Source organism: Neltuma alba, unplaced genomic scaffold, assembly GCF_004799145.2.
Source record: "Neltuma alba isolate B1F8T4 unplaced genomic scaffold, ASM479914v2 tig00011128_pilon, whole genome shotgun sequence".
Taxonomy (NCBI): domain Eukaryota; kingdom Viridiplantae; phylum Streptophyta; class Magnoliopsida; order Fabales; family Fabaceae; genus Neltuma; species Neltuma alba.
In genome coordinates, this window is record NW_021635864.1 from 642,679 (window position 1) to 668,998 (window position 26,320).

Sequence of the window (26,320 nt, forward strand, 5' to 3'; positions counted from 1 at the left end):
GTGATTTACGAAATACGAGATAAGCATGTGAAGAGAGTTTTATCTCGGCTTACGTGAACTTACTTAAAAGCCCGTTTTGAACGGAGCTCCAAACAAGCCAATAATGATTTTACAGGCATGAGGCCTCACCAATCCTCACGTGACTCTCTTACCTTCTTTATGCTTTTTTATACTTTTCTCTTTAGCCGTTTCATTCATGGGCAAGAAGCAAGCATTTATATTATACTCTTCTGGTTTTTAATATAGAACTTAATTATTAAATTAATTTTAATTTTAAATATGAGAAATATTTTTCATATTTATTAATTTTTTTTAAAATTATTTGTATGAATCTCTCTCAACCATAATTAAAGAAGAAGAAAGAGAGAGGATATTAAGAAAGATGATTATGATATTTCAATAAAAAAATTATAATTCTTATAATTAACTAACTTATCTAACTTTTTTAATTTAATCAAGTTAGTTAAATAGAATCGGAAAAATAATATGTAAACGCCGGTACAATATATATAACTATATATATATATATATATATATATATATCGGAAAGCCAACGACACATGAGCGCACAGTCTTGGTCTTGCCCAGCCCCTCCACATCCACAGCCGCAGAGTTTGAGGAACAAACCACTGGGAGTTCCCAACACCTTTTATATCACATATATATATATATGTTTTTTTTCTTATATATCTTCCAAAATACTCGTTCAATTCTTAATGTATAAGTTATTTAACTTAATTAAATAAACTGGAGTGAAAAAATGATTAATTATACTCGATTTATTCAAAAATAGTTATTTAAAACATGATATTTTGTTAGGCTTCTTAAACATCCAATCAGAAGATCATCCTTAGTGGAGAGGGTCCTGTGACCGATACTAAAATCTTTTTAAGAAGTCCGTGATATGAAGAGATTAATTACTGTTGCCAGCGGTAAATATTCTATCAACAGTGGATATTTTAGGCTAAAAAAAACATGATATTTTTTAGAATGATCAATTGGGACCTAATACCATAGTGGTTCGCTTTTGATAATTAATTAATTTGGTCAAAATAAGTAAAGAAAAATAGAAGAGCTAGGATCTTGGGTTGTCCCCATTAAAAAGCAAGGACCTAGCCCCCGACACCTCATGCTGCCCCTACTTTAGCCTCTGTCCTACTCTACCATTTTCATCTCTTTGATGTCATCCCCATCTCACACATTCGTATCAGAATCATTCACAAACCAATCCCCCTCCAAACCCAAAAAAAGTCGGGTCACCATATTATGCTCCGAACCGCTCCGAACTCATGCTGCCATTTTATTCTGCCTGCTCCTGCCAATTAAAGTGCATCTGTCTTTCCCCTTATTTTAAATCCCTCCTAATCCTGAAAAGTTATTCTTCTAATAACCATTTTGTAGTCTGTGTAGATAGTATTATTAAATTCCATAACATGCCCTCACATCCATGTGCTTCTCACACCCCTTCCTTCCCCAACCTCACCTTGCATTCCAATAATCCCCGTTTCTTTCTCTCTTTTAAATTCCCTGCACGCTTCCCCGTACTTGAATCATGATTCCCTATCAATATTTTAATCTATTTAATTTAATTTTGGTTTTTTGTTTACTACTCCCTCCGTTTCTTATTATAAGAGACATTTGATGCTTATGGCATGTTCCTATATATAAGAGACACTTACAAGTTGTTCTACTTTTTGTGTTGATTTATTATTTTACCCATATTTATTATCTCCAACTCACACTCTCCCTCCCTCCCACTTCTCTTTCTTTAATAATTTAATTGTTCTCTCTCATGCTCTCTCTCCTTATTAATGAGGGCATCTTTGGAAAAAAAAATATACTTTTTACACATTAATCGTTCTCAACTAATTTTAACTGTTTTTTTTTATCAACGTACTTCGGTTATTTGTCTCTTATAATAAGAAACGGAGGGAGTATAGTTTAACCCTTTTTAATCACTTGTATAATGGCAGTTTGAACATGGATCGAGGAAATCAAGTTGAAGGATTATGTATGACTCCCGGGCCCTTAAATCCAAATTGTTGTGGCATAGTAGTTAGGTAGTGTTATTTGTTAATGCGTATTATTAAAATATGAAAAAAAGTTGGATTTTGAGCTGTCCTCGTGGCATCCATTACCATTAACTTTGTCATCGGGACGACCAAAACCTTAGGGGCTTCCGTGGAAACTAGAGCTGTGAGTATTATATACGTGTGATGTTCTTGCCACAGCGAGATGATGAGATAACTTATTTAAATCACTATTGCCAATATCCAGACGGGTTCATTTCTTAAACTCCCAAAACATAGATTAGCCCTTCGCCACATCTTTTCCAACGCTATAAATCTCATCCATAACTAATCTCCCTCGCTCCAAATAAGCTAATCGCCAAGGCTCGAAGCTCAAAAAAGTTATTTTTTTAAAAAAAATTGGCCATCGTATTCGCAGCAAGAAGGCTATTATAATAATTCGGTTTACTTAAGGGTGGGTTATTAGCATATGATTCTAGGCGAATAAAGATAGATCATAGGTCCGATTTCTTGAGTCAGACGTTTCTAATAACAACAACATGGATTATTCAAACCCCTGCGTCACATGCACGCCATTAAATTAATACAAGGAGAGTATAAAAATATTGAGTAAATAATTGATGTGAGGGTGATTCTTATGTGCATGTTCCCGTATCCTATCAAATTTAATGTATTTTGGGAGGGTGCGATTATCGAATATTCGCACGGCATTAGACCAAGCATTATTTTAATCACCAGACGCCTCCCAGCATGTGAGGAAATCTTGGGATTGAGCCCTGCTTCATTTTGCCTCATACTATATTAATTTACCATGCTCCCCTTTACCATTTTGATTAAGGATATTATTTTTCCAACTCGTGGATCCCTTCTTTTTTTTTTTTTTGAAGAAAAAAAATCAAAGCCTGTGCATTATATATACTGGTTCGATTCAAGAAACTTCTCGAAGAGTGTTGTAGAAAATAATCAACACTGCACAATGAATAAATCAACGGACATAGGTAGCATTTTCCAGGAGCTTGAACTATATCAACGGTCTAAAAGAGATAATCAAACTGATAAAGCGATATACAGCTTGAACTACATAACACGTTACACGAATAAAAAAGAAAAAGCTTACAATATTATTACTAGAAGAACGCTAATACTAATAAATTCATATGGCCGTTGGTCGTGAAAACTTGTGATGACGAACACTAGGGACACTGTCATATGATGTTGCCATTGACCGGATTTCATGCATGCACAAAGGTAAGGGATCCAAATCCTTGTTTCTGTATATTTCACGTGGGTCATGGATAACACAAAAACAGGTATTACGTGGATCATACTTTTGGACCAGAACAGTTTTGTTTAGCTCCAAAATCCATTAGACCCAAGGTAATAGAATAGAGGCCCAATGCACTTTCAATGACTGGATAGCAAGGCAGGTACCACCGGCCATATTGCGTCCCGTGAAGGTTGTTTGTTAGGTCAACGCTTGTTTTCTTTGGGCCCAAACAAGTAAAGTCCGCCAACCTACAAGGACGTTCGGATCGAAAAGTGCTACTTCTCCCAGAGCGACGAAAAACGAAGTAGGGGTTTTAGGGTTTCTGATAGATTTGGGGATTTAGGGATTTTGTACAGTTAGGAAGCGTGCAGATTAGTTGAAGATGGATTCTGATCAAGCCAAGCTGTTTGTGGGTGGCATTTCCAGGGACACTACCGAAGATGTTTTGAAAGACCACTTCGCCAAGTACGGCTCTGTTCTGGGTTCCACAATTTCGTTGGACCGCAACACCAAAATTCCTAGAGGCTTTGGCTTCGTTAGGTTCTCCGACGTTTCAGCGGCTGATAAAGCCCTTCAAGACACGCATGTTATACTGGGAAGAACGGTCTGTTCAACTTCACTTTTCCTTTGTACTTCTTTTTTATCTTTTTATTTTTTTGCTTGATGAAAGACTTACTTCTGGGAACCGAAGATAAATTTAAGGTAGGATGAGTTGTGCCAAATGAGTGATGTCGTGCATTATTGCTTAAGAACCGGGTCCTTTATGCCTGTTTCATGTATTAAGTCTGTATCTGCAACGTCTATTTTCAATGGCCAAGAAACCAAAATGAACAGTAGAAATTTCTTTTGGGGTTGCTTGATTTGTGATATTCTTGCACAGGTAGAAGTGAAGAAAGCAATACCTAGAAGTGAACACCAACATCAAAACCTACCCCAGAGTAGAGGCACGAGTAACTGTAGTAATTATGACAGTAGCAGCGACCACGTTAGCACCAAAAAGGTTTTTGTAGGAGGCCTATCAGCTGGTATATCGGAGGATGAGTTTAAGCGGTATTTCGAGAGATTTGGTAGAATAACAGATGTAGTGGTGATGCAGGACAGTATAACTCACCGGCCTAGGGGGTTTGGTTTCATTACATTTGATTCGGAAGAATCTGTTGAAAGTGTGATGATGAAAAGCTTCCATGACTTGAATGGTAGACAGGTGGAGGTCAAGAGGGCTGTGCCAAAAGACGGGAATCATGGTTATGATGGTGTTAATAGAATGAGATACAAGAATGGAAGAGGAGCCCCTAAAACTTCCCCTCAGTATAGTCCTAGGTACATTCCCCCTGCGTTTGCACCTCTTCCCTGGTACAGTGGGGATGGATTGTATTTTTATGGATCTAACATGTATGGGTGCTGGCTCCCTATGGGAGGGTATGGCTGCAATGGATCTGCAGTTCCATTTGATGTTCCTAGGAATTTCTGGTATGGTCCTCCGGTAGCAACTGCTCAGACATGCCAGGTGCCTTATGCTTCTCCAACCCACGCATTTGGGAGTGTTAGGGGTGTACTCGGTACTGAAACTAGGGGCTACAATGGCATCATGGGATCTGCAGCGAGTTTTAAATCCAATCAGGTTTTCAGTGCCAATGGATTTCTACCGGCTGATGTTACATCATCATCTCCTAAGATTGAAGAGTTGAAGCAGGAAGTGGAGTCTCTAAGTTTGAAAGAAACCAGTGCTGACATCTAGCTAACAGACTAAAAGGATAACTCGGCCTAAAAACCCGTAGGTAAATTCTTGCTGACTGCTCCTTACGCGGCAATGAAAGGTTGGTCTATTCTTTGATGGATGGTGGAAGAGTTTGTCACTCTTATTCTGGTCTGTATAAAATTTGCCAAGTTACCTCTTCTGTGCTATAAATATGTGTTAAATTAGTTATAGCTTTCTGTCATGTCTAGTTTTGGAGTTTTATCAGTAGAGGATTCGGGCTCATGTAAAATAATGGCATTGGAAATCCTTTTTTCTGTTTTTCTTGTCTATAAATAGGTGCTGTCTATGTTTGTCTGCAGAATGGAATCGCCCATCTCACTGTTGCATACTCCATACCGTTGCTTCTGTCGATCTTTAGCACCCTTCGTGGTTGAAATGCATTGAGACCTTTATTGGTCTTCCAATATCATGTACTCTGACTCCGCCCTCCTTCAGATTTTTCATTCTCGTTGCGACGGTAAAAAGCCTGTGTTACAGGTCGGGTGAAATAGTCCACCAACTAATCTAATCGTACAATTAAATGCATTTTATAACATTGTTGTTTATTCATGCGTAATCTAGTGGGATTGAAACCAATGTGATGAGCTGACATGTGAAATACTGGCTGTATTGTACGGTGCATGATGCGCGCTTATGAGATTATTATGGGTAATGTCACGTCATTTTCTGGTCTCCTAGTGATGTATTGCGACTTTTTCAAATCACTGCCCGTTGTTATCGTGATATCTTTTGGATGTTATGATTTGGATCGAACTCCGTAATGCTTGGTAAGGGTAAGGCGCTGAGATCTGTTACCCAGCCGTTTGAATTGCAATGTGAGAGATCTTGAAGTGGAAATCGGGCGAGACTGGTCATACGTCCTACCTCTCTTTTAAAGGACCTTGCCATAAAAATTCATTAGAAAGTTACTTCAATGCTATGAATTCTGTGTAATATATGAGAGTGTGTATTTTTCTTTTTCGGTTCAAAACGAGAACATATGTTGTTCGGAAGATTCTGATGGAGCGTCTTGTTCGTTATCGAGATTTATGTACCCGGAATTTGCATAAAAATAAAATAAAAAACACTGATAAAATTAGATACGAGGGGAGAGAGAGAGCGGTTAATTTGAGACTTGGAGTTGGGATTATTATTTTTGCTGAGAGGATTGTTGTTATATCTCAAATAATATAAAAAGTCTTGAATATCTTTTTTGGTCTTGCAAGTAAAAATACTGAAATAAAGTAATTCATAATTTATTCACCAAACAAAAGGTAATCTCATCGTTTAGATGTTCCATTTTACATAATTATATGGACAATCAATGTTAATATTCTCAGAGCAGAGTCGAGGTAACTAATAGCCGCCCCGACGATAATTTTTCACCGCGCTGGGAATCTGCTGAGGGAGTGAACTGTGAAGGGTGTCTTGCGGATAGTTGGCTTTCTTAATTTTACACGCGCGCGCGCGCGCACACTATTTTGGACTTTCTTGCGGATATTGAGGCGAGGCAAATCCGATCAACGGCTGAAAAAATGGGGAAAAAGGGGAAATAACATCAGATATAAAATTGGGCATTCGTTAGCTTAGCTTAACGATATTGTGTGCTGGAAGACGAAAGTGGTGGCTATAGTGATAGCGAGAGAATGATTCTGATTAGCCAAGCTCCTGGAGGAGCACTGTCTGCCAGATGTTCCCTTCCGTCCCCGGCGAAATTCGTCGATGCAAATCCGTCACTCTTCGGCAACCGTAAACCCAAATTGATCACCAGACGAAGCCATGTAAAACCCTTGCAAATTACTCGCGCCAAGGCCGAGGGAAGCGTCGAGTCAGGTTCAGCTTCCGCTAGCACCACCGCGTCTGCTCCTTCCGCCAATGACGAAATGGTTTTCGTGGGTGGAAAAGATTTCCCTTTGGAAGGTGTGATCCAATTCGAGAAACCCAGCAATTCTTCTCGTTTTCGAAAATGGGGGTAATTCTAACTTTTGCAAGTTTAATTATTTTATTGCTTGCATAAAAGGGAATGCTTTTGCTAACATTCTGTGGGAAATTATGGTATTGGGTTATTGTGTTGCAGACGTGTGGCTCTTTTTGCTGGGGGGGATGTGATGGCCTTGATTTTATTTGCGGCTATTGGAAGATTTAGTCATGGGTTATCAACTTTTGACATTGAGACACTAAAAACGGCTGACCCTTTCATAGCTGGTATGCTTGTTTATTGTTTTTAAATTGATTAATGCAGCGATATTTTTATTTGCGTGTTTCTCATTAGGGAAGGATAGCATAAAAAGATACTGACAGATTGGAAAATTTAATACCACAGGCTGGTTTTTGAGTGCTTACTTCCTCGGAGGTTACGGGGAGGATGGGCGTGGAATGAATGGTCTATCAAAGGGTGTCATAGCTACTGCCAAATCTTGGGCTCTTGGGATCCCTGTAAGTTGAATATGACAAATTGCGGCTTTTGCAATTGCTTTAATACACATAATTAGCTATTTCGCTATAGCTTATGTTTTGTTTCCAATTCTATGACCAAAAGAATGCTTGCTTGAACTCTTTTAGTTTTCTTCTATCCACAAGACATTTTCAATGTTGTCTTGGTTGATTTTGTCGTAAATTCACATCTATCTTTGACTTAGTTATCTGAATTTACTCCTTTTAACTCATATATGGTTTGACAAGAAAATTACCTGCACTTTAAACAGTTGAGATAATGGGATTGCTCCATCCACAAAGTGAAAACAAAATTACATTGTGATAGGAGTCGTTTCTTTCATACCATGGTTGTCCTTGAAATGATATTGTTTCTCACTATTTAATTTTAACCTTCTTGGCAGATAGGAATTATGATAAGGGCTGCAACGACAGGTCATTTTCCAAACTACGGTTTCATTTTTGTGAGTATGGGAAGCACTGCTGTTTTGCTGACCACGTTTAGAGCATTATTATATACTATTTTTCCATCTAAAAATAGTAAGAAGAGCGACGATTATCGCCGTGGAAGTCCCTTTGAACTTTTTGAGGTATATGAACTTCTTTCTTCGGCTGATCCTGAAATTTTTGTTTTCTTCTTTGATTCTACGTTTGGATCAGGTTTTTCATGTATAACTGATTTCATATAAAATTGAATCTTATGCCGTGGTCCTGTATTCCTGAATATGTTTTCTAATTGCATATAATATTGCTGATCTTGTTGCTGTCTGCTAATTTTATGCTGTTGTGACCAGGGGAAAAAACAGGAACTTTTTAATTTTCTAGTTTCTAGCAACAGAGCAGCCGTTGCTATCTTGAGTGAGCACAAGGAATTCCTGTTTGTCATTGCTAAAACTAGATTCAAAATTTTTGGCAAGAATATGAAAACTGCTTGTAAACCTTTGCGTTAAATGTAAATAGCCCCATGAACTTTCAAAACTCGAATGTACTTTCCATAATTTTCATACTTTATGAAATAGGTATATTTATCTATTTCATCTGTTAGTGTTAGCTCATATGTGACCTCAGCTCCTTAGCTCACGTGGCAAGCTCTCATTTGTCCCCAGTTTAGCATTTAGGGGTATTTATAAAGTAACAAAGATGGGGATGAAATTGATAGGAGGACCCAGCTCCGAAAATATGAAAGTGAAGAGCTTATTTCAGTTTCAAGAATTTAGGGAACCATTTGTGAGCGACCAAAGTGGTGTTTATGCGTTTTCCCTTGATTTTTAATACGTAATTTTAGAAAATTAGATATTGACACAACCTACAGACTGCTGTTTTATACTTTTATTATGACACCTAATTACAATGCTGACAAGTTTCAGTTCATTGTGCAAATTAATCCCAATTTGTTAATAGTTTCTTTTGAATTCCGCATACTGATCTTGTTATTGGCTTTTATTGCTATGTTACAAATTCTATTAGCAATTGAGTAGCCTTCTGTGAGGGCAATAAAAGTACTGAATTCTGATATAAATTATGTTCTCCTTTGCAGTTGCTTACGTCGTTAGTACGGAGATGGTAGCGGCTAGTTGAAAATTCAACCCACTTTTAATGTGTACATATGTTACTAAGAGGTATATATTGATTCCTTATCACTTTTCTTAGGCAAACTTGTTTGCTTTTATGTTTTTTTTATCAGATAATGCAGTACAGTGAGTCATTTTAATCTACTCTCATTCTTCTAGATGCACTTTTGTCGACTGGATTGTGAGATTTCCTGTATTTTGAGATGCTCAGCATGCCATAAAATGAATTAGCGACGCAGCAGAAGGAATAAATATTAACTAATTCGGTTTTGACTTTTGAGTACATTTACCCTTTAGAATAGTAAGAATAGAAGGAGGAGGTGTTGGCATTGGGGCTGCATGGCACTTGGTGTCCCCAAGGGCCCGGGTGCATTGGATAAAATTAGTCATTAAGCTGGATGCATAGTTCAATGGCCAACAACACTAGAACTAGAAAGCCTGATATTGTTTTGAGTTCTCACTGTCAAATTCAAACTTGAAGCTGCCTTGCCATCAACATCATGAAATATGCATTCACCTGAATCAAAAAGCATGTGACTATTACTGGATGCTAGCTTTTGTGAATAAACACGCAAGAATTCACACACTGTCACAATTCATTTTTTATTATTTTTTGGTACAGGGATCTCAAGGGGGTAGATGGGGTCCGAAAGGGGAGTACTACGAGAAGCTGCTGCTAATGCTTCTGTTCGTTTTCACGTAATACCTTACTGTCCAGAGAAGATAATAAAAATAATAGTGCAATATAGTTTGGCGCAGAATACTTCAGGGCCATGAGCACGATTCTAGGGTAGCTTCTTCTATAATACGGAAATCAGGTTATGGATCATTGGCTTACGTGTTTAATCTGTGAGCTGCTATTACTCTTTTGCCTTTTAGTTGTTGATCTCATGCCCCTCCATAAGCAAAGAATACATCGTGATTGCCGCCAACGGCTTCATCATTTTCGTAGCAGAAAAGAAGGGAGAAAGAGACATGGATATTATAATTAGGGGAAGGGGAAAAAGAGAGTGAACATTGTGATAAAATGCTGAATATTACATCGTTGTCATGGTCCACAGTTAATATTCCTGCAAATCTTGCGTATACCAAGCACGGCAGTAGTCGGCTCCATTCCAAGCCTGTTGCTTCGTTGTTCGTAGTCTCGACTAACTTTATTTAGGATGAAATTTTAAAAAGTAGGTTCTTTTTTTCTTAAAAATAAATAAATAAATATTCTGGTCAATTTTTTATTGACTTGGAAAATAAATGCGTGTTTTTTAACACGAAATTAAGTAGTCTACTCCCCATGAGTTCAATAAATGAAGACAGAAGCAATATACAAATACTGCTGACCCAACAGTTTATGGGCCTCATTTCCATTTAGGGGGTGTTTGGCAAAACCAAAACCTAGGTTTCAGAAGCACTTTTTCGCAAAACGAGATAATCTCCTCCACATATTTACTTCGTAATCCGTAAAAGCACTTCTGAAACCATAGTTTAGTTTCTATCCAAACACCCTCTTAGTCTGGAGCAACATTGAGTGCTGGTGAAGCTTATTTGTTAATAATGTTCACCCCACTTATAAAAGCCTTGCCCTTTTTTCTTTTTAAGTTCAATTAACGGTGTGGGCGATAACAGGCTTGAGGTTTTAAGGGGCGAGTTTTTATGCCACTAGATAATATTACTTCTAGTCCTATAAATGAAATCTTCTAAACAAGACAGGAGGTAGTAAGCCTATTTTCCCTCTCAGGCGACAAAAAGAAGAAGCCTATTTTCCCTCTATTTCTCCTACTGAACGACGTTTTTTTTTTAATAAAATAATTAAAATAAGGAGAACCTGCGCAAATCATCAGGCTGTCGTAAAACAGCAGTCATATTACATTCTGACTAATACATCGCCAATCTATACCATTTTCATCGTATCTCTGACGATTGAGAATTTACTCAAATTTAGCGAACGAGTGATCTCAAATTTTAACAAAATTTAGTTATGATCTCCCTGGATTCCCATCCCCCTTCACTTTCTTTCTTTCCAGTTTACACAAATATCCTTTATTTAAATCAAGTGGGTGTTTGGATTAGGAAAAAAAATGCTTTTCAAACGAGACAAAAGGGGTGTTTGGCAAAACCAAAACCAAGATTTCAGAATCACTTTTCCGTAAAACGAGGTAACCTCCTCCACATATTTACTTCGTAATCCGTAAAAGCACTTTTGAAACCATGGTTTGGTTTCTATCCAAACACCCCCAAATTCTTCTTAAAACTACGACGGTGATTCTATCTGAACATCTCCTAGATTTCCTAATATCAAAGCCAGCCCGCGTCCCGGGGCCTGATTTCGTCGGTCAGATGCCGACACCAGGGGCCAAAACATAAAAGTCTTATGTAAAACTTATTTAAATCCATAAATATATATAAACGATACAGATCGGAGAAGGATTGGACAGCACTGGGCTGAGCTGATATAGGGCTCATCGGATAGGCTAGGCTGTTAGTGCCGCAAGCCGTCGGGAAAAGTTTCTATAGTCTCTGCCTGCGGTGTCAAATCACATCCCTCTCTGCAGACTTCTCTTTTTTCTGTTTTCTCTCTCTCTTATGTGTATTTTTTAATTCTTTCAAGTTTCCACATTATTTTTTTTCCCTCTGCAAGTTACTCATTATGCAAAGTTGACCTTGCTTGACATCGCGTGTGAAGTTCCATTTATGTATCGTTGATTTTGACTTTTATTGGCTTACGTTTCGCCATCAATACCACTTTTCGTTGATTGATGAATTATGTATACATAATAACATATATCAGTTTCAGATTCAGATTAGTATCTTTCAAGACGTTATTTCCGGATTAGGCAGACGCCTGAAACACAAGACAAAGCATCACGTAATTATCTTGTGGACAAAGGGACGAGCTATTTTATTGGATGATGTGGAGAAATGAACTTAAATAGGAAAAGATGGTAGGGGTTTGTAGGGTTTTTGGGTTGCGGGGTTAGCTTTCATTTTCAGTATATTCTTGGCAGGTCAGTTAATGCTTGGTTTTGAAAACCGATAACACCATAAAAAGAAACAAATTTTCATGGTCTTGTTCCATTAATGAGCAGATGGCAACGCATGCAGTGCAATAGATAGACGCAAACCAACCCGCTGCAAAAACCCTGCTGTGGATATGGAAGCATCTTATGCAAAAAAACCACACACATATCTCTGTAATATTAATATTATAAGAATAAAAAAATACTATTTCTGATTTTAAATGAGATCGATCAGAAATAATTTATATAAGATGACAAGTGGAGGTCAGGAGATTGAATAGAGAAAGAAGCCAAAAAATAGCACGGAGAAAATCCATGTAGGCGCACTTGAATGAAATGTGATCATGATAATGGTATTTTTGACTATTCTGGAAGGTGTAAAGAGAGCAAGTAGCCAGGGAGGACCCTGATGAAGAGGGGTCGGGTTGGTGTCATTGGCCGTAAAAGGCAGGCCTCTCACATTCACATCAGCATATTTGGCAGTAGGAATACAAGTGCCACATTTTGTGACAATGACTGGAATCTAGGGATATAGCATATAGGCAGGCTCAGAAGTGTTGTTGGGTAATGAGGTGATCTCAATCCAAAAGCAAAAGAAAGATGAAAGTATGATATAAAATTTATAAATGAAAGAGAAAGGAAGGCGAAGACTGTGGTGAATACATAAGGCAGAGAGAGAATCTGGGAGTGATGGTGACAGGACATGGAAGCACAGATATGGACAATACAGGTCAGGCTGAGAGAGAGAAGAGGAAGGTGGTGGGTAGGGGCACAGCTACGTAGATAGTGGATCGATGAACATAAAGGTTACGTTTGGTAGAAAGCATTGAAAATGAGGGATTGGGATTGGGATTACAATTGAAAAAATCTATTACAAGAGTGTTTAATATAAGAGATTATTTGATATATGAGATTAATCAAAGCCATGTATGTGGGATTGGAGAATACCATGGGGGGAAGTGGTATTCCCCAATCCCACCTTTATGGGTATACCTAATCCCATATAACAAACAATTATTCATACTAAGTACTATTTTAATGATTTTTTCAATTGCAATCTCAATCTCAATCCCTCATTTTCAATGCTTCGTACCAAACGGGACCAAAGAGTAGGGTGGAGGGAATCAGGAGATGGATTCGCGAGATACAAACTGAATGAAGTTATGATGCAGAGATAAGAGATGGATCGTAGGGTTTTTGTGGGATGGATGGACCTACAAAGTTTGGTGGCGTGATGGCTTAGATTTTGTTTGGATTTTGTCATCTCACGTGATCCCATTCTCTGCCTTCTCTCATTTATTGCTTTCCTCCTCCCCTCTGTCGCCTTCGCCTTCGCCTTCATCTCTCACTTGCCCATATATTTTCGCATCCTCTTATTATTTGAAAATTGTACATTCCTTGTAATTCCTCTAACTCAACCCATGACATAATACTAATGTCCTACACAGGTCCTGCAACTTTACAGTATTGGGCTAAGTTGGGTCGGAAAAATGAGTCAGATTTTCCTTCAACAAGCCTTCTATTGTGCCACAAATAGATGTCTTGATTTGGAAAAAAAAAAATCCTCTCAAATTATGCTGTCTAAATTAAAAATGATAAAAATCTGATAATTAAGTTCCGCCAATTTCAACTTGCTAATATGCTGTGTGATTTCTTGTCCTCGTGGCTTTCCCCAGAAACATTTCTTCCGGATTTATTTGAACTCTAACGTCATTTGTGTTCAGGCCATTGCAATGACAGTCGAAAATCAAATTTGATTATGAATGAGAATATATACCCCCGTCTCTGTCACGCAGCCGTGTATCGAGTTTCAAACGGATGTATCGACAGTGAGTTAATTAGGTCAACGACCTGAGATCAAATGTTTCATTCGTTTGTGACTACAAATGTCTCGATCAATTTAATGCTAAAATCTTGAACAACTTTTTCCAAATGTTTGAGGTTCAAGACCCATCAAGCCCTCTACGGTCCCCCCCTTTTTGGAAGGGACACACACATCCTCGTAAAATTAATGATATTACGGTTAAATTCGCCGTTGTGCGAATTAAATATACTAATAATCCACAAGATCAGGCAAGGGGGGGACGCGAGTGTGGCGTAAAAATTCAAATTTAAAATGAGATATGTAGTGGGAACTGGGAAGAGAGTAAATAAAAGAAAAGGAGGAAGATGGCATGGCGGCAGCAGCAGCACAATTGGAGCTCATTGAGAAGGTCCATGAAAGTGAACCAACACAGCCAGTCCTTTGCCAAAGGATCGTACCCGCTGATCCCTTTTTCTTTCCAAACAAAACAAATAAAAGCGTTGAACAGTGGCTATAGTGGATATACACTGATCATTTCACCATAATTACCCAAGCAATCACTCCCACCTCCGTGCACGGATGAACCCATATATATATATTCAGTCTCTGTGTTATGGTTCTCTTTATCTCGCATCTGTAATGATGATTTGTGTTCCCCCCCCCCCCCCCCCCGGCGCAAACGCACATAGCATTCATGCATGAAGGTTGAAAACGAAATGATTTGGGGTTTGAAAATTTGTCGACACGCAAAAACATTGGCCATATTTCGGGCCGTCCGGATTGCTCATCATGCAAGATAAAAATATGCCTTTGTGCTGCCGCCCAATGCCCATTCCTATTCCCAACGTATACATGTAAAGTTGAAACTCAACGCTAACAGATCCTTTGACCGGTCATACCAGTTTAGTGGGCCAAATTAATCAAAGCCATGATATGCTAATATAAGCTTTTTATTTGACTTTTATTTTGATCTTAAACATAAGATCTCAATCTATTCTATTTCTCATATTTATATTTTTTTAAGAAAATCTTTTTAATAATAGTAACCAATATACTTGATTGACAATGATATTTTAAGAAAGACAACACATCTTTATTATAACTAACTAACTTAAATTATTATTTTTTAATTTACTTAAATTGACCCAGTTCTTATGTTTAGATCGGATCTAACACTAAATTACTTAATTATAACATGTTACATGATATCTCTAAAATACTCATATAAATAATTAATCAGTTTATAAGTAAGACAAGTCAGTTTAGAAAATAATAAATTTAAATAATTTAATAATTTTTTTATTTTTTTAAATTAGTTTTATATTATTTAGGCTTTAATATTGCTGTACTTTGATTGATCGGATGGTATCCAGCTTTTATCCAAAAAATAATAATGATTAGGGGATATTATAATAACAATAGCAGCAATAAAAAGGGTACGATGACTGTGGGGCAATATGGACTGGGGGAGAAGGAGTGGGGCCCAGTGAAAGTTTGTTTGTCGGGAAGCAGGTGTTGACTACTCACTCGGACGCCACGGAAAAAGCATTCCCCGCTGCCCTCTTTTCAGCTCTCACGCTCCCTCTCGAGCGTCACTTCTCGTTCCCTCTCTTTTTCCATTTCCTCCTTTCTTCCCTAATTTCTTTATCTTAACTAAATTATCCCCTACGTACTTTCCACATAATTTAATTCACTATAATTCAACTTCCCTGATTTAATGAAACTTGAAGTAACAAATACAGGCTACAGTACTGTTTCTGGACATTGTAATATGGATGAAGAGGCTGATAAGAAAGAGAGGGAGACTCTAAAACATGTCCGACAAATCTTCATCGTAACAAGAAGAATGGTTAAATAATATGGGTATTGTCAGCCAAAGGCTTGAGGTAATGAAAGTCACGATTATGACCCCACGACCGCCAGGAACAAACAAAATTCACATCTCCATCACATTTTGATTTTTATGTTTGACAAAATACTACTAACACGTGTCTCCCTCGTCGCATACATATTTTGACATGTCCTGTAGTTGTTCCCGTAATACTTCTTATATTTTATTACTCATCCTGATTATAAAGTCTTATTTATACATATCATATCATGTAAAGACGTTAAATTGTCAAGAAATATCATGAGGTTTTATTCTTGGAAAATTTATATCCACTCGCTGAGCTCGGTTTCCCGACTTCGTGTTAACTTCAATTTATGTTTGCACATTTCAAGACATATATAATTTTCTCCTGTAAAAAAGTTGAGAAAATTATCCACGTTTAGTGTCTGATAGTGTCTTAAATAGGACTATTTTTAATAGGAGAATACTTATATTTACAAAAGAAAAAAGGTAAAAGGTGACATGAATGCATATTACAAAATAAAAAATTTATTTTGCGGCCTTATTATAAAATATAAGTATAATTTTTGGCGAGCTGATTATACTCAATTTTGTCATTTTGAATTTTGTAGCCTTAATATAATTACTTTCAGATTTTTCTTGGATAAACTCCCCGTTTACGATTTTTTTCATTTGAAAAATTGAAAAAGGTTGAAAGAAGATATTCCACACAGACGAGCAACTTAAACCAGCAATGGTAACTGAAACCATCTAATAACCAATAATATCATGTTCTAATAAAGTCACTCATCATCTTAGAATGGTTAATATTTGTTAATTATTAATTATCAGTGATTGATCTAGACAGATGCTTTTTAGTTTTTATTATTTTTATAAATACCTGTCTTTGGCGTGAATGACTCTTAATAATTTAGAACATAAGTGTAAGATTGTAAATGCCATAGCCATCTAGATGCTAATGGCAGAGGAGAGTGGGATCGGGTAGGTGTTCCCCTCCCCCGGATGACCCACAAGAAAACTCTCTCCAGATGGCCGCCGCTGTTTCCCATCTATGGTGCCCGTGAACCCCCACCAAATTATACTTACGAAAATAAGAAAGGAAGAAGAAATATAGGAGGAAGGTGATCAAGAATGTAAAAATTGTCATCAATTTTTACATTCTTGATCACCTTCCTCTTGATATTTCTGACACGGATGGTAATGAAGGAGAGTAAGATTTGTTAGATTGGTTTGCGCTCTTGTTTTGTTACTTGTTTTTCAGTTATCATTTACAAAAAAAAAAAAACCCCAACTCGGCTTTCGTTCCATCGGCCCTTGTTTCCATTTCTTACTGGCAATTAATTGTTTTTTAAATAAAAATGTGAAGGCAAGAAAAATTGCTTTTTCTCATGTTGAAATAAAAGGGAGAAAAAGAGGAAGGCACGAAGAAAAGTGAAACGGAATTTTTAAAAAAATTAGGAATAAGGTACTTAAATAATTTGAAAATATTTACCAAAGGGCAATATGTAAGAGCACCCAGCAGTTCAACACCTAATTTTCTTTTGGTTTTTATATATCTTAAAAGTTTTATTTCGCATTATTTATATTTGAATTGTTTTTTGTCATTAAGTTTAACTATTAAAAATATAATAAAATCATATAATTTAATTGTCAAATATAATAACAAATATTCAAGGTACATGAAAAATTGAAAACTGAAAAAAAAAACTTTTAGATGGGTGATCCGTGATCCTTTATAAATATTTTTAGATATTTGAACACTTTATATAAGAATTGAAAATAGATGAAGCAGTGTGGGCTGCAGAGTGGGGTAGAATGGTTGGGTGTACTGTACGAAGTGACCGCAGTACAGATATATTGGCAGCCCGTCAAACCCTTTCTTAATTTCAAAAGCAAATTAGTTTTTGGCTTCCTCTATTACTCCCTCACTTATCTTTTCCCCTCGCCCATTTCCCTCCTCCACACCTCACCCGATTGGATATTTTCACCCCACTAGATTTACAGTACTCTTTTTATTTTTTTTTCCTGCCTTTTATACATGCTTACGTCCTCAGAAAGCACAGTCATAGAGTGATTTAAACCTGTATTTAAAGCTTTGAGGTCATTCTTCTGCGCTTGTTAGAACCAGCCCTCGTGGACTTGGAGGTGTGTTTTTATTCTGGGTTATGCTGATTCCGGGTTTATGGTAGGGTTTAAGCAATAGTTATAAGTTGGGTGGAAGGCTGGGAGGTGATAAGAGGGCAGACCCTAAATTTTAAAAGAAAAAGCAAAAGAGAGGAAAAGCAAAAGACGTGGTCTTTCTCATATACACAGATCCCTATGGGAATGAAGCGGGTGCGTTGCTTGCTGGGAATTCATTCTTTTTGCTTAGTTTAAAGAGACCAGTTTTGTTGGCTTCGGGGTGGAGAGATCGAGACGCAGATTTTATGTAAGAGGAGTGCTCTCAAGATACAACCAAAGAGAGAGTATGTATGGTTCGTTGAGAAATTTGCTGTAGCCTGTGCCGACCCAACAAAAGCCAAAAGCCCCAGTCGTTCTCTCATCTATACGCAGGAGGCAAAGAGGTTTTCGTTATGATTAGTTTATTTGCTGCCCAATGATTGACTTGCCTTGCTGCGAGAGACACTGCTAACAAAGTTCAAACCTTTGAGGATAAGAAAGAAAAAGGAAAAGACACAGTGAGAGAGAGCGAGGTTTGAAGAAGATGAAGTCTATGAATGATAGCAGGAACAACGACGGGAGTGAGAATAATAATAGTAATCAAAACTGGTTGGGGTTCTCTCTGTCACCCCACATGAAAATGGAGCACTCTCCTGGCCCTCCCCTCCATCATCACGATCACCATCAACCTCAGCCTTCTGCTGCTGCTGTTTCTAGCTCTGTTCCGACAAGCTTTTGTTTGTCGCCTTCTCAGCTCAGCACTTACGGAATATGTTATGGTGCACCGGAGAACGCAGGCTTTCATTCTCCGTTGACCGTCATGCCTCTCAAGTCCGATGGCTCCCTCTGTATAATGGAAGCGCTCACTAGATCACAAACTCAAGGTATCGACACGCTTTGTTATAAAATCTATTTTATATATACCTATTTTCCCCCCTTAAGAATCAAGTCTAGACGGCGCCTACAAAAGTTGTCAACTTTTTGAAGATTAGTTTTATGGCACTTTAATTATAATCTTATGTCGCTATTTTGCAAGTGATGATGCCGAATTCGTCTCCGAAACTGGAGGACTTTCTAGGTGGTGCAACTATGGGGACTCACGATGCAACTTTGAGCCTCGACAGCATCTACTATGGCGCTCAGAATGCACAGACTCAAGCCCACAGAGATCATTCTCTTGACTTTCTTTCGGAGCCTTTCAGACAGCAAGACCCCGTGCCTGCGCAGGCACATCCTTATTATTCTGGAATCGCTTGCCATGCTATTTATCCATCGCCATTGGAGCAACAAAGCAAGGACCCCCATATGCAACCAATGTCCGTGGAAGGCATGGCTTGTCTGAAAAACTGGGTGGTTCCCGGCAGGGAATATTCTGCTCAACAAGGTTTAGAGCAGAAAAAGGATGGACGCATGGAGGATGATGGCGGAGCATCCGGGTCAGTCGGTAAAGTTGGGTGTGGAGATTTACAGTCCCTCGGCTTATCCGTGAGCCCTGGTTCGCAGTCTAGCTGTGTAACTGCTCCACAGCAGATTTCGCCTTCTGCGAGTGACATGGTAGCAATGGAAGCCAAGAAGAGAGGGCCTGGAAAGTTGGGCCAGAAACAACCTGTGCATAGGAAATCGATCGACACTTTTGGCCAGAGAACGTCTCAGTTCCGAGGCGTCACTAGGTTGGTTCATCCCGCAATCTTCTTTGTTAAACCGTCTATTTTGCGTCCCCTTTGGTTAATCTCTTTGTGCTGTTATTTCAACTTAATATCATTTAGTTGAAACCTTCTACTGTCCGGTGGCTCATAGCTAGCTGTGAATCGCTGTGTATCAGGCACCGGTGGACTGGCAGATATGAAGCGCATTTATGGGATAACAGTTGTAAGAAGGAAGGTCAGACGAGGAAAGGAAGACAAGGTTAGTGAGACAATGGAAGTCATGGCCATTACTTTGTGTTTGGATTTTTCAAGTATTATGTATTTCTACTGCAATTGTTTGGTCCACTCGACTCATAACTGTGTCACCAACTCGTGTCTCTCATGTTCACTGATGTGGATGCCGACCGATCTAATGTTGCGTTGTTGCAGTTTATTTGGGTAAGTCCTTTATTGCGAATTCTGAGAATTACAGGGGTCTTGTGATTGTTAGCTGCTAAGTGTTGGATTTTGCTTTTGAAACTTAGGGGGCTATGACATGGAAGAGAAAGCTGCAAGAGCCTACGATCTTGCAGCCCTCAAGTACTGGGGAGCCTCAACCCATATTAACTTTCCGGTATATATTTGCTGTTCAATGCCTTTTTTCTTCATTTTTTTCTGTTAGCGCATTCTTGCTTTGATTCGGGAATTTCATTATTTTCATTTTCTATGGCAGTTGGAAAATTACCAGGTTGAACTAGAAGAAATGAAAAACATGAGCAGGCAAGAATACGTTGCCCACTTGAGAAGGTAGCACTACAGATAATGATGAAGGGGTTTATCAAATTAAGTTGACATAATGTATCATTTATCTTAGGGAGGATTTTGATCAAGCATTTATTTGTTTTGCAGAAAAAGCAGTGGTTTTTCCAGAGGAGCTTCAATGTATAGAGGAGTGACAAGGTTGAATTTGATTCAGCTGCCGCATTTTCTCTTGAACGAGGAAATGTTGACTTGTTAGTGACTCATTCCAGTTTTTGTTATTTTGCAGGCATCATCAACATGGAAGATGGCAAGCAAGGATAGGTAGAGTTGCTGGAAACAAGGATCTTTATCTTGGAACATTCAGTAAGTTCTTCCATATTTTCGATATCATTCACGTTGCTGTTAAATTCATCAAGAATATTGCTGGATTTGAGGCGAAGAATATTTTGTGTTAGGCGCCAGCGTGCTTTAAAGTAGTGACCCTGGACCTATTTCTTATATTGTCATTTCTACTTCAATGCCTCTTTCGGCAGACACTAGTGACTACCGATGCTTTTGACAAGGCTGGCCACATACCCCTCCTTTGAGAGTTGAGATTCACTAGTTACTTTTCTAAGGCTGTTTTTTTCTGATACCATGACAAAGAAATACAAAAAGGGGTATCTCAACCACAACAATGGCCTCACAAAAGTGAAAGCTTTTGAAAATTCTCTTCTTTTTTTCTTTTTTTAAATATCTTTGCTGATTTTTTTCTCCCTCAGGCACTCAGGAGGAAGCAGCTGAAGCATATGACATAGCTGCAATCAAGTTCCGTGGTGTGAACGCAGTGACGAACTTCGACATATCTAGGTACGATGTGGACAGGATCATGGCCAGCAATACACTTCTGGCTGGTGAGCTGGCTCGACGAAATAAAGATAGCGAACCAAGAATAGAAGCCCTAGAGTACAATAACCATAGCAATGGGGAAGCGGTTCTAGCCCAGAGGAACAAGAACGACACCGGTTCAGATTGGAAGATGTTGTATCCTCCAAATAGCTGTGATCAGAAAACCGGGAACTGCGGAAATTACAGGAATTCAGCCATATCTGCGTCCCTACAGGATCTCATTGGGATTGACTCTGCGAGCTCAGGTCAGGCCATGCTGGAGGACACTACAAAGATAGGCACTCATTTTTCAAACCCATCCTCGCTGGTCACGAGCCTAAGCAGCTCAAGAGAGGGAAGTCCGGATAAAGCTGGCCCCACCATTCTGTTTCCAAAGCCTCCTCCAATAGCTTCAAAGATTGTTAGCCCCATAGGTAGTGGAGTTAGTTCGTGGTTCCCTTCGGCAGCATCTCAGACGTTGAGGCCAGCGTCTGCTCTTTCAATGTCTCACTTGCCAGTATTTGCTGCTTGGAACGATAGTTGAATTTTGCATGATGATGCAACAAGGCAAGAAAAAACATTGATAGCGGAAAAAGGTGAATGAATGTTTGTTCTTCAAAGTCGTTAGTGGAGGAATTTGGGGGATTAACGACAGATGGGGTAGGGACCATTTATCTGTCATCTGTCTGTAACCAAAGTGTAAAAGCCTTCTTTTTTTTGGGAAAAAAATATTGGAATGGGGGATAATATGCAGATTTGTGGGGGGGGAAAGGTGTCATTAATTTAGGAAGGCGGGCTAATGATTAACTTCTGTGAAATGATGTTAGCAATATAGAAGTGTAGCCCTTGCATTATTGATCTTGCTTTTTTGAAGTTGCTGTTCTACTAGTTCCAGCTAAGTACAAGAACCAGCTCAATATGTTTCCCCAATAATGCAAAAAGGCTCCTGCATTGACCACGCCACATCGTTTTGTTGCCAATACTTGTTCCTCTATCTGCATAACGCAATCATTGCTTTAACCTTTCTCATAAGGCAGCGAAGGCTCCATTCCTTCATTATTTTGAAAAGCGAGTGCTTGCGGAGATTCTTGCATGAAAGGTTCTGGTTGGTTTAATTGTCATAATTAGTAGGGGACACCACTAAAATTTTATTTTATGCAAAAGCTGTTGTGCGGGTGAAAATTTGCCGTCTTTTTTAATTCATAAACTCCACTTTGCCGTATTCCAAGCAGATATTGGGGGGGTCATAAAGTGAATCCATGTCCTGGTGCGAATGCTTTAGAGGTTAGAGCATTGAGACAACTACAGTAACATCCTGTATGGGCCGATATCCCACGTGTGTGCCGCTCGTGTTGTCCAAAACTTTAATTATATCGACCATTATAATTACATAGGACGACAACGAGGAATTAATGCCGGAAAAGCTGGGAATAGTTCCTGAGTTGAAGTTGGGAATAGCTGTTTCTTTGCACCATGCCTCTTTTTTGCAACTTTGCGCCATGTAATCTCAATTATTTTACTACAACGTCGTGGTTCTGTAGCAGAAGACGAAAACGACAGGGTCTTCAGAGTGATCATACATGAGGCTGAGGCATCCAGCTGCCACCTCTTCGTTTTTTTCCTTGTTAAAAATTATTGTCTCAACCAATTGTTAGGTGATTTTAAAATGCTGTTACAACTAAGCGCAACGGGGGATTAGGTATAAATGCTGTGAATAGTACACAATCCACTTACGGAAGAAAGTGAGTTCAATAATGGTGGCAGATTTGAGTGCATGAGGGCAACAGTGAGGTCAGTAATTAAATGTCCTTTATTGTCTTGAATGAAAGTAACTAGTTTATACTGTTTTGTTGGGTACACCAGTTCACATACTGTTTTACGTGTATCAGATTAGTAGTTGTACTTAAGGCATATACTTTGGCCTCCCATTTAAGAAAATCCATGTGAGATGGACAAAAAAAGTATGGTGTCTTTGAATTTACGCCTTGGATAATGAAATTCTAAGTTCAGCGTGAAAAAAAGAACCAAGCACTCTTTGGCCACCGCAAGGAAAAAGAACACGTTTGTATTATTTCCTTTTCAAGAAGCATATATCCTATGATATCTAAAGTGAAAAATAAAAATCCCTCCAATTATGAGATTTTTCGGTTGATTTGTTGCGTAGAAAACTAGCATGGTCTTCGATGAATTCAAAACGGTGCTTATTTTTTGGACAAGGAAAAAAGCAGGCATATCAAAAGGTGGAACACAGCAAGAAGCAGATTGCATGAAAAACAAAAGGCTAGGCTATAATAAGATGGATGGTCAAAAAAGCTAGCCAATTCTCGTAGAAAAGAAGACAAAGTAAAAGAGATATCCCCATATGAACAGAGAGGGAGGATAAAAGTAAGATCCGCTTCTATGGTTTTTCATTCCATCTCTGGAGATTAGTCAACAGATATGATTACAGACCCTTTTATTGTGGACAGCTTAAGCAAACTAACCCCAGCACAAACAAACGGTGGCATATGGGAGTGGACAGGATGAAAAGGCAGGTTTGCGCATGAGCTGGATCATCGCACAAGTTCTATCATAAGTTGAAAACTTGGCCAAGAAAACTTCAGAATTACGTACGTACATGCTTAGCGCATTGAAGACATTGAAAGGACCCCACGTTAGGATAACAAATTAAAGACCGGGCATGTGGTGGTTGAGTTCAAAGTGAATATAATTAAAGTTGAACATATTCGCATCTCTCAAGTGTTGAGAAATTTTGGACTTTGTTATCAAGAAAATGACAAGGTGCGTGGGGGCACGCTGGTCAAATCAAAACCAACGTCCCATAGGCCACGGATAAAATCGTAGTGTCAAAAAAAGACTCTGCATGATTGAAGATAAAGCACGGCTCTGTAACAAATGGGAAAGAAGGGCCGTCTCAAATGGGCATGGTTTTGGGATTTCATTAGGGGACGGGGCAAATATAATGGGGTGGTTTTGAAGGCCCACAGTGGAATGAAAGTAGACAGATAACTACAATATAGCCCGAGTTTCTAAGTTGATGTGTTGAAAGAAGGGAAGGTCCCCACGAAGGACGGAAACAGAGATGGTCCCAGAAAGATAAGAGACGGGAGAGAACCTTATTTATACGTGATGAATTGCAAGTTGCTTAAAAACTTATAAGAGAATGCTCCAAGTTGATCAGATGTCGTGTACTGGAATAATAGGAGGAGGAGGTAAGGAGGGGACCAAAGAAACCTTGTAAATGCGTAGAGCTGTAATTGAAAGGGAAAGAATAAGGTGTGAATATATGTCCCCTACAGGAGAACCATGTTTCGTCCAAGGAGACTTGTTCCAAACGCAATTAATCACTTTACTGCCTCATTTTTTTCCCTGTGAATTTGGTCCCCGCGTTCTCAGGTTTCGCAGGTGGATTTGGATGCCAACATAAATATGGAGCACATGGCTGTCCAGTGTCCAGACTATTTTGTATATAATACTGGGTTGTTACAACATGATGAGTTTTCAGGTAAAAAAAAACAACATGATGGGTTCTAAGTCGTAAGCTGTGTTATAAAAATCAAGTGGCAGAGAGGGATGGCATAAAGGGGCCGGATAAGGAAGAAGGACAGAGCAGGAGGGGGCCCCTGAGTCAGAGGGGCATGCCTTCCGGTATCTGACATGAAATGTCCGTTGTGTCCTTAATTTGGCCATCACCCTCCTGCCTGTTTCGCTGGGACTTAAATTGTTCCGTGTCTCATATTTGTGGTCTCTCTGTCATTTCTCCAGCACCAGCCAGCATGCTCTACCGTGAAAGCCCCTTCTGAATATAGCAGTTCTAGTACCATGGTACAACCATACACTGCATGGCATATATAATGAATACAGGCGAAATTTAATTTCCCCTCTTAGCTCCTCCATTTTATCAAACCCAAAAAAAAAAAAAATGATACTTTACCATGAAGCGTTGAATTGAAATTAATACAGTACATAACAAAATCATGATTTTTTTTTTAATCGTAGAATAAAACATACCAGGGTCATTGAAAATTAGGGTAGGGGTGATTCTAAAACGGTGTTTGGAACCTATATAAATGTTTTTAAAAAATACTTTTCTGTAAAATGAGATAAATTCATCCGTATATTTATTTTATATATTATAAAAATATTTTTAAAATTATAATTTAATTTCTATCTAAACATTCTTTAAAAAATAATGAAAATAATTGAAAGATGAAGAAGCGGTGAATGGCGGGAAGGAGGTGGGGAGGTGTCAACGTCGCGTATCTAAGTGAGAATCTTAAGGAGGTGACAGAAGTGGCTCGTGATAGAGCAGAGAGGGGGCTGCTCCGATCCACGTGGCACTTAACGCCGTCTTTCTTCTGTCTCCGCTGTAACCCCTCTCCCTTTCCCCATTTCAAATTCCATTACTTTTCTGTCTGCGGGCCCCCCCTCCATTTATTTCTGTCACATCCCCCATTTCAATTTCTCTCTCTCTCTCGCATCCGTAAATTTTTCTATTCACCAAAGAAATATTTTTTTTATTAACAAGACATTTATGTTGATTTTTGTCCTCAATTTTTGGGTGGACATCGGTGATTTCAGGGGGAGATGCTCACAAGAACGGATTATGCGTGTGACTTAACATTGATAGCTACATTCAAGCTAATGTTATTCTTGGCTAGGGATCATATAATAATTAAATAAAATAAATTTTAAATGTAAATGCTCAGCCTTTTTTATTTTTAATAAAATTGAGTGGTTTTCTTAATATGTATGTATGTATCTATTCAGTTAAAGCCACCTAAGACAAGTTTGGGTGACAAAAACGAAATTAGGTTAAAATCAAAGTTAAAAGTTTGAATTTTATATGATCAAATTGAAGTAGTCAGACTATATATATATATATATAGTCCAGCGTGCAAATTAAAAAAATTAATTCGAAATATAAGTTGGGTAATGGAGTTGATATTTTTCATGTGGAAATTGTCCAAGATTTAGGGCCTATTCGGCCAACCTTTAAAACCATGATTTTAGAACCCAAACCATAATTTGGGTTCCAAACTTGCCAAACAGAAAAAGAAATTGACAAACCATAGTTTTGAACCAAAACCATAATTTCAGAAGAAGTGAATTTATTCTACTTCTGGTTCAAATTGAAGAGTACGATTGTGCCTGTCAGAGTAAATCCAAATGGTAATATGATTTTAACACCCATCAATTA

General features: G+C 38.4%; 3 protein-coding genes across 3 annotated transcripts; all 3 read left to right on the top strand.

Moving 5' to 3' along the window:
• Nucleotides 1-3,583: 3,583 nt before the first annotated feature.
• On the top strand, nucleotides 3,584-5,460 carry LOC114761669 (heterogeneous nuclear ribonucleoprotein 1). The gene is made up of 2 exons (XM_028951090.1): nucleotides 3,584-3,901; nucleotides 4,178-5,460. Exons 1-2 carry the CDS (start codon nucleotides 3,680-3,682, stop codon nucleotides 5,033-5,035), a joined length of 1,080 nt encoding a protein of 359 aa, XP_028806923.1. The 5' UTR covers nucleotides 3,584-3,679; the 3' UTR covers nucleotides 5,036-5,460.
• A 1,058-nt stretch (nucleotides 5,461-6,518) lies between these two features.
• On the top strand, nucleotides 6,519-10,116 carry LOC114761670 (uncharacterized). Its single transcript, XM_028951091.1, has 6 exons — nucleotides 6,519-7,007; nucleotides 7,113-7,240; nucleotides 7,359-7,471; nucleotides 7,873-8,058; nucleotides 9,006-9,087; nucleotides 9,662-10,116. Exons 1-5 carry the CDS (start codon nucleotides 6,682-6,684, stop codon nucleotides 9,033-9,035), a joined length of 783 nt encoding a protein of 260 aa, XP_028806924.1. The 5' UTR covers nucleotides 6,519-6,681; the 3' UTR covers nucleotides 9,036-9,087; nucleotides 9,662-10,116.
• Nucleotides 10,117-17,894: 7,778 nt separating this feature from the next.
• LOC114761665 (AP2-like ethylene-responsive transcription factor ANT) lies at nucleotides 17,895-22,077 on the top strand. Its single transcript, XM_028951083.1, has 9 exons — nucleotides 17,895-18,750; nucleotides 18,903-19,536; nucleotides 19,689-19,771; nucleotides 19,942-19,950; nucleotides 20,037-20,125; nucleotides 20,225-20,298; nucleotides 20,401-20,451; nucleotides 20,540-20,616; nucleotides 21,015-22,077. The coding sequence occupies exons 1-9, from the start codon at nucleotides 18,411-18,413 to the stop codon at nucleotides 21,662-21,664; spliced, it is 2,007 nt and encodes a 668-aa protein (XP_028806916.1). The 5' UTR covers nucleotides 17,895-18,410; the 3' UTR covers nucleotides 21,665-22,077.
• The last annotated feature ends 4,243 nt before the right edge of the window (nucleotides 22,078-26,320 follow it).

What these genes read in the sequence shown, in the direction of transcription:
- LOC114761669 (XM_028951090.1), top strand. Translation starts at nt 3,680, where the DNA reads ATGGATTCTGATCAAGCCAAGCTGTTTGTGGGTGGCATTTCCAGGGAC. An exon ending in ATGTTATACTGGGAAGAACG is followed by an intron (nt 3,902 to 4,177) that starts GTCTGTTCAACT and finishes ATTCTTGCACAG; the next exon opens with GTAGAAGTGAAGAAAGCAAT.
- LOC114761670 (XM_028951091.1), top strand. Translation starts at nt 6,682, where the DNA reads ATGATTCTGATTAGCCAAGCTCCTGGAGGAGCACTGTCTGCCAGATGT. An exon ending in GGCTGACCCTTTCATAGCTG is followed by an intron (nt 7,241 to 7,358) that starts GTATGCTTGTTT and finishes TTAATACCACAG; the next exon opens with GCTGGTTTTTGAGTGCTTAC. An exon ending in GTCCCTTTGAACTTTTTGAG is followed by an intron (nt 8,059 to 9,005) that starts GTATATGAACTT and finishes TCTCCTTTGCAG; the next exon opens with TTGCTTACGTCGTTAGTACG.
- LOC114761665 (XM_028951083.1), top strand. Translation starts at nt 18,411, where the DNA reads ATGAAGTCTATGAATGATAGCAGGAACAACGACGGGAGTGAGAATAAT. An exon ending in CAGTTCCGAGGCGTCACTAG is followed by an intron (nt 19,537 to 19,688) that starts GTTGGTTCATCC and finishes GCTGTGTATCAG; the next exon opens with GCACCGGTGGACTGGCAGAT. An exon ending in TCTTTATCTTGGAACATTCA is followed by an intron (nt 20,617 to 21,014) that starts GTAAGTTCTTCC and finishes TTTCTCCCTCAG; the next exon opens with GCACTCAGGAGGAAGCAGCT.